This window comes from Entelurus aequoreus, linkage group LG07, assembly GCF_033978785.1.
Source record: "Entelurus aequoreus isolate RoL-2023_Sb linkage group LG07, RoL_Eaeq_v1.1, whole genome shotgun sequence".
Lineage (NCBI taxonomy): Eukaryota > Metazoa > Chordata > Actinopteri > Syngnathiformes > Syngnathidae > Entelurus > Entelurus aequoreus.
In genome coordinates, this window is record NC_084737.1 from 40,196,884 (window position 1) to 40,216,866 (window position 19,983).

A 19,983-nucleotide genomic window follows, 5' to 3' on the forward strand; every position below is an offset into this window, starting at 1 on the left:
AATATAATCTTAGAGAAAAACGTAATTTAAAACATTTGTTTGCACGTACAACACTTAAGACCTTCAGTATATCAGTATGTGGAATTAAATTATGGAATGGATTAAGCAAAGCAATCAAACAATGTACTAATATGATACACTTCAAGAAACTCTTCAAACTTAAAGTGTTTACAAAGTACAAAGAAGAAGAACCATGACAAACATTCTCAATTTATTTCATCCATCCATTCATTCATTCTTAAAGTAATCTTACTTATCTCATCATATGAAATATGACTTACTTCACCAATTATTATTATTAAATTCTTACTATTATTTATTTATTTATTTTTATTGTGATTACTTATGGAGTTTATTGTGAAAAAATTGTGAACAGGAAGTGAACAAAAAGTTTTGCAACTGTTATGTAAAGAAAAGGGGTAGGATTAAATAAGCTCTGCTTCTTCTTTTCGAACATGTTGAAAAGAAACTGGAAATTGTGATGTATCATGTTGTATGCTTGCATGTTCGAAATAAACTCAAACTCAACTCAACTCAACTCAACTTTAACATTTGACAACAAAACAATTATACAAAGCAACTCGGTAAAGAATCTCGGTATTATCTTTGACCCAACTCTCTCATTTGAATCACACATCAAGAGTGTCACTAAAACAGCCTTTTTCCATCCATCCAACCATTTTCTACCGCTTGTACCTTTTGGGGTCATCTTTCATCTCCGTAATATCGCTAAAATTCGTCTAATTTTGTCCACCACCAACGCTGAGATCATTATTCATGCGTTCGTTACGTCTTGTCTCGATTACTGTAACGTATTATTTACAGTTGGTACAAAATGTGGCCGTTTGACTTTTAACAAGAACAAGAAAGTTAGATCATATTACGCCTATACTGGCTCACCTGCACTGGCTTCCTGTGCACTTAAGATTCGACTTTAAAGTGTTAATACTTACGTATAAAATACTTATGGTCTAGCTCCATCCTATCTGGCTGATTGTAATGTACCCTACGTTCTGTCCAGAAACCTTTGATCCAAAAATTCCGGCTTATTAGTAATTCCCAAAGTCCCCCAAAAAAGTATGCGGGCTATAAAGCGTTTTCTATTCAGGATCTAATACTCTGGAATGCCCTACCGGAGTTAGAGATGCTACCTCAGTAGAAGCATTTAAGTCCCGTTTTAAAACTAATTTATACACCCTAGCCTTTAAATAGACCCATTTTTAGACCAGTCTATCTGCCGTCTGTTTTCTGCTGTGCCCCCCTCTCCTGCGTGGAGAGATTATCAGGTGGCCATGGATCAGTTTCCACAGAGGAAGTGCTAGCTGTTCCAAGTTGGGACCCGAGATGGACCACTCCTCTGTGCATTAATTGGTGATGTCTCTGTGCTGCTGACTTATACATACAAGAGGAGCCCCTGCTGGCCCCACTATGGACTGGACTCTCACATTATTAACCGTATCCACTCGGCATCCAATTTCCCCGCTTACCCAAGGAGGGGTCCACACATTTGCGGTCCCTTCCAAGGTTTCTCGTTGTTCCCATTGAGTTGAGTTTTTTGTTGCCCTGAAGTGGGATCTGAGCCGAAGATGTTGTGGCTTGTGCGGCCCTTCGAGACATTTGTGATTAAGGGCTGTATAGGTACATTTTGATTGATTGATTGATTGATTGATTAGAACCTTTATTTAACCAGATAAGAAAACCCATTGAGATCAAGATCTCTTTCACAAGGGTGACCTGGCCAAGAGGTCAACAGCACATGTCACAGAGCAGTTTCAAAATAAATACATTAAGACATACATTTTAAAATACATAAGAGAAGTGTAAAACAACAGAGATTTACATCTTTAAAAACACGGGCACTGTGCAAACGTCTCTCGCTGTTTGTCCCTCAGGACAGAACGGAAGGCTCCAAATGGAAGTAGTTCTGTAAGTTTCAGTTTCGTCTGCAATTCATTCCATGCCATAGGGGCAGCAATGCCAAAAGCTCTTTTGCCAAATTCAGTCCGTACATGAGGAACAGTTAAAACATACAAATTGTTAGAACGTAATGCGTAGGAGCTGCTTTTTCTTTGTAACAGAGTACACAAGTATGGAGGTATTAAACCTAAAAGAGCCTTATAAATTAAAGTCAGCCAATGTGTGTATCTGCGTGCACTCAATGAAGATAAGTCTGACTTCATATACAGTTGACAATGGTGGGTGAGACTACGACAGCCAGTAACAAATCTTAGTGCTGTATGAAAAACAGTGTCCAAGGACTGGAGGCATTTAGATGAAGCACTAAAATAAAGCACGTCTCCATAGTCAATTACAGGCAAGATAGTTGCTGTCACCAATTTCTTTCTGACTTTAAGAGAGAAGCAGTTTTTATTTCTAAAAAAGAAACCACGCTTTACCCTAAGCTTAGAGACCAAGTTGTTAATATGGGCTTTAAATGAAAGCTCCTGATCAAGAGTAAAACCCAAGTACTTGTAATTTAAGACCTGCTCTATAGGGTTTCCATTTGATGTTACAATATTTGGAATATTTTCCAGTAGCACCCTTGAATGAGAGAAAACCATTACCTTGCTTTTATCTGTATTTAAAACCAATTTAAGATCAAATAAGCGAGTCTGGATGACATCAAAAGCAGCTTGTAAAAACTCAAAAGCCTGAGTGATGGAGGTTGAACAGCAATAAATAATGGTGTCGTCTGCATAAAAATGGTACATTGCATTTGACAAATTATTACAAAGATTATTTATGTAGATAGAAAATAAAATGGGCCCCAGCACTGAGCCTTGTGGAACGCCCTTGGTAATGTCCAGTAATGAAGAGGTGGTCCCAGCCACCTGTACACATTGTGTTCTGCTGGAGAGATAGTCTGTGAACCAAGCAGCTGCATTTTTAGATAATCCAACGTGATGAAGGGCTTGAATTAACAGACTGTGGTCTACTGTGTGAAATGCTTTTGACAAATCAATAAATAGGGCGACACAATATTTCTTGCCGTCTACAGCCTCGATTAAATAATTGAAGACCTTAAGAGCAGCTGTAATAGTGCTATGCTGTTTTCTAAAACCAGATTGAAATGGAGATAAAATATTGTTTGATTCTAAAAAATCCTCTAGCTGGTTACTGATGATCTTCTCAAACAATTTTGCTAAAATGCATAATTTTGAAATTGGTCTGTAATTATTTATATTTGTGGGTTCACCCCCTTTTAGCAGGGGAAGAACAAAGGCCGATTTCCAGATTTTTGGAATGCTTTTACTTGTTAGACTTAGGTTAAAAATATGCGAGAGAGGCTCAGCAACAAAATCAGCAGCCAATTTTAAGAAAAATGGTTCAATTTGGTCAGGTCCTGCTGCTTTAGTTGTGTCCAGGCTCTTTAGTGCACTGTTTACCTCGGATATTGATACAGGTGTGAACTCAAAAGTGCAGGTGCTGCGTCTATTTACAGCCTGTGGTGTATTTGGTATATTAACATTAGTTAAACCAACATTTGACAATTGAGGATTCAACGACTCAAACAAGGATCCGGCAGAAACAAAATACTCATTAAAACAATTTGATATAGTTGTCTTATCAGACAAAGTACCAGATTGAGTAATTAAAGGACTTGGAAAGTCATTTGTTGTCACATGATTTAAAGAAGCTTTTATGGTTTGCCAAAACTTTTTGGGATCATTTGTATGTTTTTTGCATTCATGCAGGTAAAAATCAGACTTGGCCCTCTTAACAAGCGAAGTACATTTATTTCTAAGCTGGCGGAAGCTAAGCCAGTCAGCCTCTGTCTTTGTTTTTCGAGCCCTGGCCCAAGCAACGTCTCTCTCTTTGAGAAGGTTTCCAATTGCAGAGGAAAACCAGGGATTATTTCGACCTTTAACTCTAAGTTTTCGAAACGGAGCATGTTTATTGACTATACGTTGAAATTCATTATAAAAGTATTTCAACGCTATCTCAATATCATCAATTAAAGCAACTCTGTTCCACTGAAAGGCAGCTAAATCGTATATAAAAGCTGGGAGGCAAAAGTTTTTAATATTTCTTTTGCATGTAATAGTGGGTTTTGATTTTGGTAGCTTGCAGTTTCTTACAGCTGCAATTGTACAATGGTCACTCAAGTCATTGGCAAACACCCCAGTGCCAGTGTACTTATGGGGAGCGTTGGTTAGAATTAGATCAAGTAAAGATGATTTTGAGGAGTTTTTAGTATTGGGTCGAGTTGGGGAAGTGATTAATTGAGTTAAGTTTAGTGAGTTGCATACAGCTTTAAGGTTATCAGAAGAGGAAGTCAACCAGTCAAAATTTAAATCACCAACCAAGAGAAGTTCACTAGCTTTTAACCCACTCATAAAGGATTCAAGCGAGGCAAGGGCTTCAGTGGAGGCAGAGGGAGGTCTATAATAGCCTACAATTGCGAGAGGTTGGCCATGTGAGAATTCAAGCTGCAGGGCAAGGAGTTCAAATTGTTTAGTGACTGACAGTGATGATAATAAGGTAACAATACATTTGTTTTTGATATACATAGCCACTCCTCCACCTTTTCGAGGACATTATATCCATTTATAGCAATGTCCTTGTCAGAGACTGCTTTGGTTAGCCAGGTTTCTGATAAGATAAACATGTCTGCATTGGTTGTTTGAATCCAGATTTGGACTAAGTCTAATTTTGGCAGTAGACTTCTAATATTTGAATGAATTAAACCAAGACCTGACCTAGCTCTAAATTCATCAGGAGTACTGATGTTGTACAAAGCTGGGCCTGGATTTGGTTGCACATTGCCTGATAGAAGAAGTAAGAGCAATATAAAAATGTTTCGTTTCATGTGGCAAGGTAACCCGATGACAACATTACTTGGCTTCACAATGTCAAAATGAGTAATTTCAGAAGGAGAAAAACATCTATTTAACACAGAAATACACCATAAATGAAGCTGGTTAGAATTATTTAGCACTGACCCACATGTAGATATCAATAAGCTTTGTGTAAATGCTGTAGTTTCGTAGGACCAGGTGATTGTTATTGCGTTCGGTAGAGTTAAAGGTTGGTGGAGCACCTGGTCAGGTACCCCACTACAATTGCAGAAAACAAGTCCAGGAAAAAGCATTAATATTAAATACAGAGCTTTTGTCAAAGTCATTGTTAAATTGTTTTACTACCTACCCAGGTCCAATATTCAAAGTTCAGATGTCCAGGCTACAGCAGTTGGAAGGCCAAGCTAAGGCTAGCAAAGGCCCAGCCTTAGTCAGTCTGAGGCTAAGATCGATCCAGGCTGTGGCAGATGGAAGGCCAAGATGAGCTAGCAGACCCAGTCTGTAGGCAGTGAGAGGCCAAGCTGGGGCTAGGTTAGAGCCAGGCTGTGGCAGATGGAAGGCCAAGATGAAGCTAGCAGACCCAGTCTGTAGGCAGTGAGAGGCCAAGCTGGGGCTAGGTTATAGCCAGGCTGTGGCAGATGGAGGGCCAAGATGCAGCTAGCAGACCCAGACTGTAGGTAGTGGAAGGCCAAGCTGAGACTAGGATAGATCCAGGCTGTGGCAGATGGAAGGCCAAGATGAAGCTAGCAGATCCAGGCTGTGGCAGATGGAAGGCCAGGATGAAGCTATCAGATCCGGTCTGCAGCTAGCAGATCCTGTCTGTAGGCAGTGGAAGGCCAAAATGAAGTTAGCAGACCCAGTCTGTAGGCAATGGAAGGCCAAGCTGGGGCCAGGATAGATCCGGGCTGTGGCAGGTGGAAGGCCAAAATTTCAGCTAGCAAAACATCTCCTGGCTTCAGCAGGTCAAAGGCCTCCAGATTTCCAAATCCAACAAAAGCAGTCAGAAATGCCACTTTTTGGAAGTAAGCCTTCATTCATCAATTGTTACGCTTAAAACTAGTACAATTTACTTAAATTGGCTAAAAAATAAATTAAAACAGATAGAAATTCAGACCACTTTGACAAGCAGACAAACAAAAGACAGTGCTGTCGGCCATCTTGGATGGCTTGTGATGCTTGTGATACACACCGTAGGAGGAAACAATAGCTAATGCTAACAGCAAGCCTGTCCTCCGAAATGTAAACAAATTGGGTGGATCTATCCAAATATTGACTGCAACAATGCAAAGTACAAGAGCTGTACATAGGATAGGATAGGATAGGATAGACTTCATCCCACAATGGGAAAATTATTCTGTTGCAGTGCAACTGTGCAGAAACAAAAAGTCCACTTCAGACAAGAGGGCGACATCAGAGACCACAAAGGACAAAAAAGTCAAAGAGCTGATGTAACCAACTGCCACTTCAACGACGCCATTCTTTCATACAGCTACAAAAGTAAAAGACAAAAATGAGCAATAAATAATATATATTGTGCACATATATGAATGCACTTTGCATACACATCAATATTTTCTAGTAACACAAAATATTTAGTCATTTGTGTTATTGTTTATAAACTCGGAGAATACGTGCCTGGACACATGAGGACTTTAATTATGAGTAATGTATGACCCTGTAACAACTTCAGATCGTTCACTATCAGATCAATACCCAAATTTGTAACATAACCCAAAGTTATGCAAAGCATTCAAAAAACTGAAAAATAAGTGATTATTACATTTTAACAGAAGAGTAGATAGAACATGCTAAAACAGAAAGTAATTAGATATGAACAATAGAAGAATAATCCATCAATTTCCTACCGCTTGTCCCTTGAAATTTTAACAAAACAATATCGGAATGACACTACATGTTACTGCATCCATCAGCAATCAAATTAGGAGCCTTTGTAACCACTACTCAAAAGAGAAGTTGTCCAGTATGTTCCCTCTGTTATTTAATACCATTTTATTTACTGTTTTCAATTTGTTTTTTGAGTGCAGCATTTTGGTACCGATGCCATGCCAAAATATTGGTATCAGGACGACACGAGTATGTATCAAGTACTTCAACTGGTAGTATCAATGAATCTTTAAAGAACAAAGTTCAAACTTTCAAAAACCACTGAACCGTTAGGAGTGAGATAGTGAATATGGAAGATTTATGGTGGACCTCGTTTCAGCTGCTCGATCCTGTCTGGTTGGCGGTGTTGTGCCAAAATTTTATTCCCTGCCAAAATTCCCTTCGCGGGAGCGCGCACGGCTCGCTAAACCTGCATTGCTGGGCTTTGTCTGTTCACAACAGATTACTACATGTGAGACAAACACTTTATCTTTGTGGTTATTTTAAGGCTATGTGTTTGACATTACTTAAGTCTTTACCGTGTCCGACAAATGACAGTTTGCATTTTCTGTGGTAAATATTAATATATAGTGTTTGGATGTACTTATTTAATAAAAATGTCATTAAATCTATTGTTGCATGACAAAAAGTGATTCAATTTAATATTTTGATATGGCTTTTTGATTGATTGATTGAAACTTTTATTAGTAGATTGCAAAGTACAGTACATATTCCATACAATTGACCACTAAATGGTAACACCCGAATACGTTTTTCAACTTGTTTAAATTCATGGCCACATCTCATCTCTGCATATTTTACAAGAATACCCTTATGAGCATTACATACATCAAAATAAAGGACTTGCTGTATTATTTACTTATTACAATACCCTTTTAGAGCTAAAATATACCCATACGACCACTTTGTTACTGCCAAAAATGTATTAAACATAATTTTTTTGAAATTGACACATCTCATCTCTGCATATTTTACTAGAATACCCTTATGAGCATTACATATGTATATCAAAATAAAGGACCCACCGTACTGTTTACTTGTTGAAATACCCTTTATCAAGCTAAACTCTAGCCAGATGACCACTTTGCCGCTGCCAAATATTGATTCCAAGTAATATTTTGAAATTGGCACATCTCATCTCTGCATAATGTACTAGAATACCCCTATGAGTTTTTGATTGATTGAAACTTGATTGCACAGTGCAGTACATATTTCGTACAATTGACCACTAAATGGTAACACCCGAATAAGTTTTTCAACTTGTTTAAGTCGGGGTCCACTTAAATTGATTCATGATACAGATATATACTATCATCATAATACAGTCATCACACAAGATAATCATCAGAGTATATACATTGAATTATTTACATTATTTACAATCCGGGTGTGGGATGTGGAGGGGGGTGGGGAGGTTAGGTTTGGTTGATATCAACACTTCAGTCATCAACAATTGCATCATCAGAGAAATGGACATTGGAACAGTGTAGGACTGACTTGGTAGGATATGTACAGCAAGTAGTGGACATAGAGAGAGAGATCAGAAAGCATAAGAATAAGAATAAGTATCTACATTTGATTATTTACATTTAATTATTTACAATCCGGGGAGGTAGGATGTGGAAGGGAGGGTGTTAGTTTAGGGTTGAAGTTGCCTGGAGGTGTTCTTTTAGTGCGGTTTTGAAGGAGGATAGAGATGCCCTTTCTTTTACACCTGTTGGGAGTGCATTCCACATTGATGTGGCATAGAAGGAGAATGAGTTAAGAGCCTTGTTAGATTGGAATCTGGGTTTAACGTGGTTAGTGGAGCTCCCCCTGGTGTTGTGGTTATGGCGGTCATTTCCGTTAAGGAAGTAGTTTGACATGTACTTCGGTATCAGGGAGGTGTTGCGGATTTTATAGACTAGGCTCAGTGCAAGTTGTTTTACTCTGTCCTTCACCCTGAGCCAGCCCACTTTGGAGAAGTGGGTAGAAGTGAGGTGTGATCTGGGGTGGAGGTCTAGAAGTAATCTGATTAGCTTGTTCTGGGATGTTTGGAGTCTAGATTTGAGGGTTTTGGAGGTGCTAGGGTACAAGGAGGTGCATGCGTAATCTAAAAAGGGTTGAATGAGAGTTCCCGCTACAATCTTCATGGTGCTTTTGTTGACCAGAGAGGAGATTTTATAAAGAAATCTTGTTCGTTGGTTGACCTTTTTGATTACCTTGGTTGCCATTTTATCACAGGAAAGATTAGCCTCTAGAATGAAACCTAGGTAGGTGACCTCCTCTTTCCTGGTGATAACAATGTCACCCACTTTTATAGTGAAGTCATTGACTTTCTTAAGGTTGATGTGGGACCCAAATAGGATGGATTCTGTTTTACCCAAGTGTATGGATAGCTTTTTGTCAGCGAGCCAGGTGCAAATTCTACAGAGTTCAGCACTGAGGATTTTCTCTACCTGTGACTTGTCCTTGTCGGACACCAGCAGGGCCGAGTCATCCGTAAACAGGAACAATTCACAGTCGCATGCTGATGACATGTCGTTTATGTATATTAGGAACAGTAAAGGCCCTAATATACTGCCTTGGGGGACTCCACAGCTTACTGAGAGGGGGGAGGGGGGGCACGGTGCCGTTCACCTCTACCACCTGTTTCCTCCCCTCCAAGTACGATTGCATCCAGCTCGATGAGGTTTTATCAAATCTGATTGCTCTGAGCTTATCCAACAGTATAGCGTGGTTAACGGTGTCAAATGTCTTCTGAAGGTCCAGCATGACCATGCCGCAGTATTTGCCCGCGTCCACCTCATGTTTGATGTGGTCGGTCAGATAGAGAAGGCATGTGTCAGTGGAGTGGTTAGTTCTAAGCCGGATTGGAATTTGTACATGAGTTTATTAGTGGCAAGGTAACTATCGACCTGTTCATAAACTATATTTTCCATTACTTTCGAAATGGAACTGAAAATAGAAACAGGTCGGTAGCTGCCAGGTTCTAATTTGCTTCCTTTTTTAAAGAGGGGAGTTACCCTTGCTATCTTGAAATCTTTTGGTACTTGGCCTTGTGTGATTGAGAGGTTTATTATGTGTGTGATGATAGGGGCAATGGTGGTGGCAGAGTCCCTGAGGAATCTAGAGGGGATATTGTCAAGGCCGGTGGTCTTGTTTGGGTGGAGCGCGCTCAATTTTTTAAGCACCTCGTCAGCTGAGACCATTTCTAATTTGAAATCGTTGTTGGATACTCCTAGCTTTCTGTAGAAAGCTTTAATGTGTTCTACACCAAAGCGACCAGAGTGGTGGGACAGCTTGTTGACTAGAGTTGTGGCTATGCTGGTGAAAAAGGTGTTAAGTCTGCTTACTACCTCCATTTTGTCTGTAATGAGGGAGTCCCCCTCCTTGATGTTGATGTTGGTGAGTCTGGTTTTAAGTTTCTGGCTGCAGCCAGGAAGCTGGTTGTTGAGGATTTTCCAGAGCTCACGTGGCTTATTTGTGTTTTCCTCTATTTTGTCGTTGATGTAATTTTTTTTAAGGATTTAGTCAGGTTGGTTGTCTTATTTCTTAATGTATTGCATTGCTTTTTGAGTGTTGAGAAGAGTGATTTGAGGTTATTATTGGGTTGTTTATCTACTTAGTATTTTCTGTCTCTGTCTTTTATGCAGCATTACATATATCAAAATAAAGGACCTACTGTACTATTTACTTGTTGAAATACCCCAAAATCTACCCAAATGACCACTTTGTTACTGCCAAAAATATATTGAAATTGACTTGGAATTGATCTAATTTCTGCATATTTTACTAGAATACCCTTATGAGCATTACATATATCAAAATAAAGGACCCACTGTACTGTTTACTTGTTTAAATACCCTTTTTAGAGCTAAAATTTACCCAAATGACCACTTTGCTGCTGCCAAAAATTGTTTCAAGGTAATATTTTGAAATTGACACATTTCATCTCTGCATATTTTACTACAATACCCTTATGACCATTACATATCAAAATAAAATAACTACTGTGTTGTTTACGTGTTGAAATACCTTTAATAAAGCTAAAATCTACCCAAAGGGGATCAACTTTTGGCAGGGAATCACATTTTTGCACAACAAGAAAGTGTAATGGCATCTTTAAAAAAACGTCACCGCACGAGTTATCGCGAGATTTGATTTACACATCCCGTGCCTATTGGTCCAGTGTTGTAAGATGGCGCCCAGCGAAATATAAGCGGTTAAGAAAAAGAAAAGAAGCTGTCTTTAGCAGTCCAACGAAAACTTAAAGGAAAGAGCCCAGTCGGCAAAGAGACACAAAAGTAAAATTGGCTTCCGTGCTCTTAAGAAAAGAGGCGCCGCTTTGTGGGTAGAGAAGTGAGTGACCTGAGACTCGCCACGGTTGAGGAAGAGAGGTAGCTATGGCATCTGTGTGTAGTTAGCCTGCTAGTCGTGAAGCTAAAATAAAACACAGCAGGTGTGTGGTATTGCAAGCACTAGTGTCGCGTCAGCACACTGCTCCTTTGTAGTAGCTGGGCAATTAAGATGTTACTGGCTCCATTTATCGTGTGCGGCAGTATGTTTAATGAACAACATTCTGGCTAGTGAGCCGTGCATTTGGCTAAGCTAACTTGTTGTCTACTCTACAAGAATAACAGTAAGAAATGGCTTGTCATACATGTTGACAAGTAACTGCAACACGAAACGCGTTCATCAAACGTAGTTTCCCACAGTGGCCGATTTGGAAAGTGACCGCGCTTTTGTTTCCAGCTTGTCTCCACACGCAGTAAGAATTAACCCTTTCGTATTACTATCTGTCTAAGGCGACACCGAACAATGTGCCGCAATCTGTCTTACAATACAGGCCATTTGATTTTAGGTGTTGTCTTTCGTTATTTTTTAATGTGTTTTAAGCATTGATATATATATATATATATATATATATATATATATATATATATATATATATATATATATATATATATATATATATATATATAAATAATTGATGTTTTAGCAACATTTGAAAACTTCTCTCCATAGCTTCTTCTTTATAAACGGGGATCCTGTAGGCAGCAATGAATAATTCCCTGGATAGTGCTAACTCCTATGAAGAGCTTGTGCGACAGAAAGCTCGGAGCATCCCCCAGCATCGTATGAAGGAGTTTCTGGAGTCGTTGGCCACTAAGGGTCCAGATGCGCTGCAAGAGTTCAGCCAGCAAAGTGCAGATGTTGCAACAACTACAGCGACCATGGTTTATCAGCAAGAAGCTAATTGCATCTATACAGACAGCACTGAAGTGGCAGGGTCACTTCTGGAACTTGCTTGCCCTGTAAGGAATTATTACTCATTTAGTTTATTGTAAAAAAAAAAAAAAGTAAACAAAGTTGAGCTGCCTATTTTTGGTCCAGGTGCAGGTGCAAATTCAGCCCCAACAGCACCAGATTCAACAGTCAACAACTCAACAGCAAACTGTTCTGCAGAATACGGAACAACAGATTGTACAGGTTTGTTTTGCGTGTATTCTGTCACTCAAAGTTGTATCAAATAGCCAAACAAATATCATCGTTATATTTCAGGTGCAGATTCACGGACAACAGGCAGGTCAGATGTTGGGCCAAGTCCTCCAAGTGCCCCCTGGTTCCAGTCAGGAGCTTCAAGGTGTGACGACAGCGCAGCTTATTCAACCAGGAGATCTCACTGAGGAGCAACACCAACAGGTACCAACATGTACAAGCACACTACTTTCATGTCACCATTGCCAATGATATTTGAGATTTAACTAATCCATTTCTTTGTTTTAGCTCCAAGCCCAGTTGGTGGCAGCTGTTGCAGGGGGACAACAGATCCAGATTCAAACAGTTGGGGCCCTCTCACCCGTTCAGCAACAGGACAGTGCAGAGAGGAGTGCTCTGGCAACCACTGTTGCCACATGCCAAGGGACAGGTGTCCTTCAGCCAGCCAAGAAACGCAAGGTGGACATGCCCATCACTGTGTCTTATGCCCTGCCTGGTCAGCAGGTGGCGACGGTCCTAGCAATACCCCAAGGACAGGGTCAACAGCAGAGTTATGTCTCCCTGCGGCCAGACCTTTTAACAGTGGACAGCTCCCATCTGTACAGTGCTACAGGCACTATTACCAGTCCCACAGGGGAGACCTGGACAATTCCTGTCTATTCTGCTCCTTCTGGGACTGGAGGTCGGGAACAGGTCACACACATTGCCATCCCCCAGGAAGCCTATGGAACTGTGCAGCTTGCAGGGACAAATACGACAACCATGACCACAATGCCAACACAAGTCACGGTCGAAAATGAGAAGTTGAAAAATTCTTCCAGTCAAAGTCAGACAGCTCAGGCTGTTTCCAGCATTACGAGTACTGGCGGAATGGGAGGCCAAGAAGAAGTGGTGCATACGCTGGCTACAAACACACTCTTCCCTGCACAGCTAATGAATGGAAATATCCACATCCCAGTTGCTGTACAGGGCTACTCAAACACTACACAGTCCCTCATCTGGGACCCACAGCAGCAGGTGTTGCACACACAGGGACTATCTGTGCAGGATGCGACTGGACAGCAGCTCCAGGTACAACCACTTTTCATGTCTTACGTTGCACACTTCCATACACTTTGTCCTTTAAATACATACGTGTGTTCATGTTGAGAGGTATGCGGAAGAATTCAGTGTAGGGATGCTACTATTGTTTATTTTAGTAATCGAGTCATTTACTTTGATTAATCAAGTAAAACACAATGCAGAGTCTCAATGCATATTTTAGGTTGAAATAAACACAATTTTAAAGGTTAACTACACTTTTTTGGGAATTTTTCCCTAGGTTCACAATCATTATGATAGACATGACGGATTCATTTTTTAAAAATGTATTCAAAATATTAAATAATTGGATCAAATGTCAGTTTACAATGGAGTATATGGGAGCCATTCAGTTCTGCCTATAGAGCCCCTAAAAAAACATCCAAACACCTCCATTAGGGTTTTACATACATTATAATAAGTATATATATAATGTAGTAATGGGCAGATTTATAATAACATTTAATATTTATGTATTTTGATAATTTTAAGCATACATGGCACATTAATTTAAAAAATGCATTATGTTTGCTTTTTTTTCCCATCACTTTTCTGCTCACTGCAGACTTTGAGAGCCAACAAACATAATAAAACATCACTTACTTGTAGTCAGGGTTTCCCCTAGATTGCCACCATATCTGTGGGGGTGTGGCTAGGGGCGTGGTTAATGACATATATGACATGATCATTTCGATTTGCAATGATGCATATATTTTCTTTAAAAAGGCTAAACTAATGGTTTTTTTTTTGAGATTTAAAAAAATATTAGTGTTAATAGTACCAATAATTATATTAATATTCATTTTTTTATTGGTTTTAAGCATTGATATATGTATATTGATGTTTTAGCAACATTTGAATCAGAATCACAATCAGATTCAACCCAATGAATTTGACTTGGTAGAATGTGTTCTCTTTGTTCAATGCAGTTTCAGTTTCAGTTTCTGCTTATTGTAAAAGGTAACACAGGCTACACTTTATTCTGCCCTCCCTGAATGTTGCAATTTAGTTTGCCAAATATCTAAACATTCCTTTGAGTTGTATTTGGAAAAAAATAACTAGCTGTTTTGTTTAGATTTTTAACAATGAAGTCATTGTAAAACTAACCACACTAAATAAAGTACATTATACATATAGGAATCAGGTTAGATTAATAATATAATTTGGAATAAACTAAAAAAAGCAATACATTTATGCAGGATGAAGTTTGAGCTGTAATGCCGCTAGCTTAATGCTAACGTACAATGGACTAGCTCATAGACACGCTAACTCAAATTATTAGCACGGCCAATCGCAGGCACATATACTGTACAGGTATATAAAAAATCCTTCACACTAACATATCTATGAACAATTTGCAGTTTCCAATGAAGATAACATACATATTTTTGGAATGTGGGAGGAAACTGGAATGCCTAGTGAAAACGCACACGCACAGGGGCAAATGCACACTCCACATGGTGATGTCCAACTGGCGGTTCAGAGACGCACACGGTGTAAAGTTAGACGTTATTGTCGGTAATAATGTCAAAAGATTTAGGGTAGTTTACACTGGCTTGAACAAGAAATGCATTGATTAATTTAAAATTCCTTTCTCCTCAGTTTTCTCTTCTTATTTTTGCCAGGTGTCAACTCGTTTAGGTGCGCGACCAGCTGACGCGCTTCTGACAGGCGATTTAGATGGACAGTTTTTTTTCCAAAATAAAGCAATGAGGCCCGTTTTTATGATATTTGAGCTGTTTTTCTAACTTATTCTAGCCAATAGTATGTAAACAATAGACTATATATACGGTATATCCATTCATACAATACATTACTTAAAGTTTTTTTCATGCTAAAAATTTTTTTCCATGATAAAAAAGGAAAAAACTTATTTTGAAGGTGTGGCAGCAGTAATCTTTCTTGCGATGGCGTTGTGCCACGACTGTTTACATGTAGGGGAAACCCTGAGGTCTGCTGTCATTAGGATGCTGACTGCTAGGATGTTCATGTATTCCCATTTTGATGAAACATTTCTCATATTCCTTGCAAAAAAAGGGATTTGGGGGGAGGGTAGACAGCCGTTTTCGTGTCGTTCTCGCCAGTTCCGGGTCCTAAATGGCTGTCAAAATGTCACAACATGTCGGATTATATCCTCAACCATCTACTTTTCAGGTGAGAGGCATGATTTATGATATACAATAAACTTCGAGTGAGCAAGCAAGTGAGAAAACAGCAGACCACTAGATGATGTAAACATAGGCACACATAGAAGTGATCACACCGCTGCTATAAATAGGTAATCTGCGTTTGCGCTTATAATAAACAATATCATTAATACTTGTTTAAAATTCAAGTCATTCATCCATCCAGCTTTTTCCACTAAACTGAAATCGGGTCTCGGGGGCAGCTACCTAAACAGAGAAGCCCAGACTTTCCTCTCCCCAGCTCCTTAGTCCAGTGTTGCCAGGCCAGCCGGTCGACATAGTCTCTCCACTGAGACTCTGTTGGCAGCCCTGATGGAGTCCAACCCACACTGAAAACGGGTCCGACTTACTGCCGGCTATGCGGACCAAGCTCTGACACTGATCATATAGGCAGTGGACCGCCACAATCAGGCGGTCCGATACCTTATATTCTCTGAGCACTCTACCCAGGACTTCCCGAGGGACACGGTCGAATGCCTTCTCCAAGTCCACAAAACACATGTAGACTGGTTGGGCAAATTCCCATGCAATCTCAAGGATCCTCCTAAGAGTATAGAGTTGGTCCACAGTTCCACGATCAGGACGAAAACCACACCGCACCTCCTGAATCCGAGGTTTGACTATCTGACATAGCCTCCTGTCCAGTGCATCTGAATAGACCTTACCGGGAAGGCTGAGGAGTGTGATCCCACGATAATTGGAAAACACCCTCCGGTTCCCCTCTTTAAATAGATTAACCACCATCCCAGCTTGCCAATCCAGAGGCACCCCCCCGATGTCCACGCAATGCTCCATAGTCTTGTCAACCACAACAGCCACACAGCATCCAGAGCCTATAGGAACTCTGGGCGGATCGCATCCACCCCCGGTGCCCTGCTATCGAAGAGCATCTTAACTACCTCGGCAACCTCGGGCCCCATGAATAGGAGAGCCCACCGCGGAATCCCCAGGCACAGTTTCCTCATTGGAAAACGTGTAGGTGGGATTGAGGAGGTCTTCGAAGTATTCCTTCCACTGATCTACAATATCCCCAGTCGACGTCAGCAGCACACCGTTCCCACTATACACAGTGTTGACAGTGTACTGCTTCCCCTTTCTAAGGCAGCGGTTGGTGGTCCAGAATTGCTTTGCAGCCGTCCGGAAGTCCTTCTCCTTGGCTTGGCTTCTCTGAACTCCTCCCATGTCTGAGTTTTTGCCTATGCACACCGCTTGACCTGTGGGTAGCAGTCCGCTATCTCCGGAGTTCCATAAGCCAGAAGGACACAATAGGACTCCTTAAGATTGACGGCATCCCTCACCCTTGGTGTCCACCAGTGGGTTCTGGGGTCACCGCCATGGCAGGTGCCGACCACCTTGCGGCCACAGCTCTGATCGGCTGCCTCAACAATAGAGGCACACAACATGGTCCATTCAGACTCAATGTCCAGTGCCTCCCCCATAACATGTTCAAAGTTTTCCCGCAGGTGGGAATTGAAACGCTCTCTGACGGGAGACTCTGCCAGACGTTCTCAGCAGACCCTCACTATATGTTTGGGCCTGCCAGGTCTGTCCGGCATTTTCATCCACCATCGGTGCAGACTCACCACTAGGTGGTGATTGGTTGAAAGCTCAGCCCCTCTCTTCACCCAAGTGTCCAAAACACCCCTATCTTTGGACATGGTGTTTGTTTTAGACAATCTGGGAAGTCCAATAACAAAACACCATTCTGGTTCAGATCACGGCGGCCGTTTCTCCCAATCACACCTCTCTAGGTTTCACTGCCGTTGCCAACATGACCGTTGAAGTCCCCCAGTAGAACAAGGGAATCCCCAGAAGGAGCACTCTTCTGCACTCCCTCTAGGAACTCCAAAAAGAGTGGGTACTCGGAACTGTCGTTTGGTGCATAATTACAAACAACGGTCTGGACCAGTGACCTCACCCGAAGGCGATGGGGAGCTACCCTTTCGTCTACCGGGTTAAACTCCAACGTGCAGGCTCTGAACTACAGGGAAACAAGTATTGCCACCCCCGCCGGTTGCCTCTCACTGCTGGATACACCAGAATGTACGAGAGTCCAGCCCCTATTGAGGGGACTGGTTCCAGAGCTCTTGTGCGTCAAAGTGAGGCTGACTAGATCCTGTCTCCCTCGCGTACCAGCTCAGGTTCCTAACCTGCAGGGAGGTGACATTCCACGTCCCAAGAGCTAGCTTCTGTAGCCAAGGATCGGATTGCCAAGGGCCCTGCCTTTAGCTGCCGCCCAGCTCACAGATCACTCGACTTCTATGCCCCCTCATATTGGTGGTGAGTCCATTGGCGGGGTACCCACGTTGCCTTTACGGGCTGTGCCCCATGGGGGCAGGCCCAGCCACCAGGTGCTCGCCATCGAGCCCCACCTCCAGGGTTGGCTCCAGAGGAGGGCCCCGGTGACCGGTGTCTGAGCGAAGGAAACTTTGATCCTCGATTTTTTATTTATTAATTGAAGTCTTTGAGATGCTCTTTGTCTGGTTCCTCACTTAGGACCTATTTGTTATGGGAGACCCTACCAGGGGCATAGAAGCCCTGGACAACATACCTGTCAGGTTCATTGGGACACGCAAACTCCTCCACCACTGTAAAGTAGCAGCTCAGGAAAAAGAAAATCAAGTCACGAAATGTAAATTGAGTATTGTTGGCGCTTTTTGAATTTGTATTTATCAGATTTTATGGGCGGAATAGAGGAGCTCCCATTGGGTCCGCTGTCTGCGGACTTTTATCTATGTTTATTTAATATTTAGAGTGCATTAAAAAAATCCCTCTGTCGTTATGTCTTTCATATTGATTGTGAACGAAAGGTAAATTTGAAAAAAAGTGCAGTTCCCCTTAAATGTTTGCCATAGCCGTCATTGTTATTTTCTAATAAACGCACATCATCAACATTGAAATTGCACTTTTATCAGTTGTGCGTTAACAAACCCGCCCACAAAAAACGCTGCAATAGCTGCTGTTTGCCTCAACACAGATCACGGCCCCCACACACCACTGCTCTCATGTGTGGTCTATTGCAGAGGTCTTGCAGATAATCATGTCTGCGTATTTAAAGTTTCGGGCCCACCATGACATCTGGATTTTATCAGTTGTCATTAGTGAAATGATAAAACAAAGCAACTGAATCTAAACTTTTTTCTCATCGATTTAATCAATTAATCGTTGCAGCCCTAATGCAGTGTGCTGTCAATGCCTGGATATTGCACTCAAAATGGTTAGAATGGTAAGTGCACAGTGCTGGACTCTTAACTAACCTCAATAGTCACCATCTTGACTATGCAGCGGATGGCAAGGGACTACCAAACAAAAAGCGACAGCATAATGGCTTATTTGAAGCAGGAGGTACAGTACACACAAAGACAAATGAAGAATTACAACCTTATACTTTTGAAGCTAAAAAGTACTGCTGCTTATAGAAGCGAGCAAGAAAGTAGAGTGAGACGTTAGAGCAGACGGAAGCCGGGAGAGGGGGTTGAAAGCGATATTGACACTATAAATATGGAACTTGAAGCCAAGCTTTTTCGACTTAAATGTATTGCTCACCCAAAAACAACATGAAACTTCCCCGGCCAGCTGGACCAGACAAACAGCTGTCCATTGAGTGAGTCACTTTAATATCAATCATGATACACTCATCACGCCATGCGTGTTATTACAACTACAGTACATGCGCTGTCTGGCTAGCTCACCTGTGTACAAACAAAAGATGGAATATTGGCTTATGCTTTACAGATACTGTAATATGATTGTTCATCTTATTCAGTCTATACAAATTTGTGTCGTATCGCAGTGTTGTACATTACAAACCCAAACGCGTTTCTTGTTGTTTTAGAAGCTCGCTCATCTTTTGCCGTAGTTAGCTTTTAGGGCTAATACCAAAGCACGCCGATGTGTTACTACGCTAGATAAAGTGTTCCTCGGTGTTAGCTCTTACAATAACAATGTCCCTACAGCTTGGTCATTATACGGGTTACGGAACGTAAATAAAGTGTTGTTGACGGTTTTTGAATTAATTTTTAAAATGATTTAGAGGTAGAATTAATTGCTCAAATTAGCTGCATTGCTTGCCACCTAGACCGAGCCGTTTTAATATAAGTTAGAAAGCGGGAAAAAACAAAACCTTTTGTCTTGTATCTCATAATGATTGTGAACAATTGGCAAAATTCTAAAAAAAAGTGCAGATCCCCTTTAAGGAACTAATTATTTAATAAACTACTTATTTTATACAGTAAGAAATACAACTGTGTCAAGGAACTCCCTGCACTTATTTTTTAATTTTTTATTTACTTGTTCTTTAAATAAGTATGCATTTTGATTCTAATGTGTCATTTTTACAGTATATGAATATCAGCTCCAAACATCAGTTATCAGCCCCCTATTCCATTAATAATTGGTATCGGCCCTAAAAAAACATGGTGGTCGATATCTAGTACTGATAGAAGTATTCGATTTGAAACAATCTAAGCATGGATGTGTGAGTGACACTTGGAATTAATTGGGATAACAAAATGTCTTCTTGTTCACATTGC

At 40.9% G+C, this 19,983-nt stretch overlaps 1 protein-coding gene across 3 annotated transcripts in view; it reads left to right on the forward strand.

The window, feature by feature from the left end:
* Window positions 1-10,842: 10,842 nt before the first annotated feature.
* Window positions 10,843-19,983, forward strand: part of LOC133653863 (transcriptional regulator QRICH1-like) — a 28,719-nt gene continuing 19,578 nt past the window's right edge. The window contains exons 1-5 of one of the 3 annotated variants that reach the window (XM_062053643.1): window positions 10,843-11,045; window positions 11,712-12,001; window positions 12,081-12,176; window positions 12,249-12,389; window positions 12,474-13,256. In XM_062053643.1, the coding sequence (XP_061909627.1) occupies window positions 11,747-12,001; window positions 12,081-12,176; window positions 12,249-12,389; window positions 12,474-13,256 (1,275 nt within the window). In that variant the 5' untranslated portion in view covers window positions 10,843-11,045; window positions 11,712-11,746. The other 2 variants (XM_062053641.1, XM_062053642.1) reach the window with 2 other exon arrangements.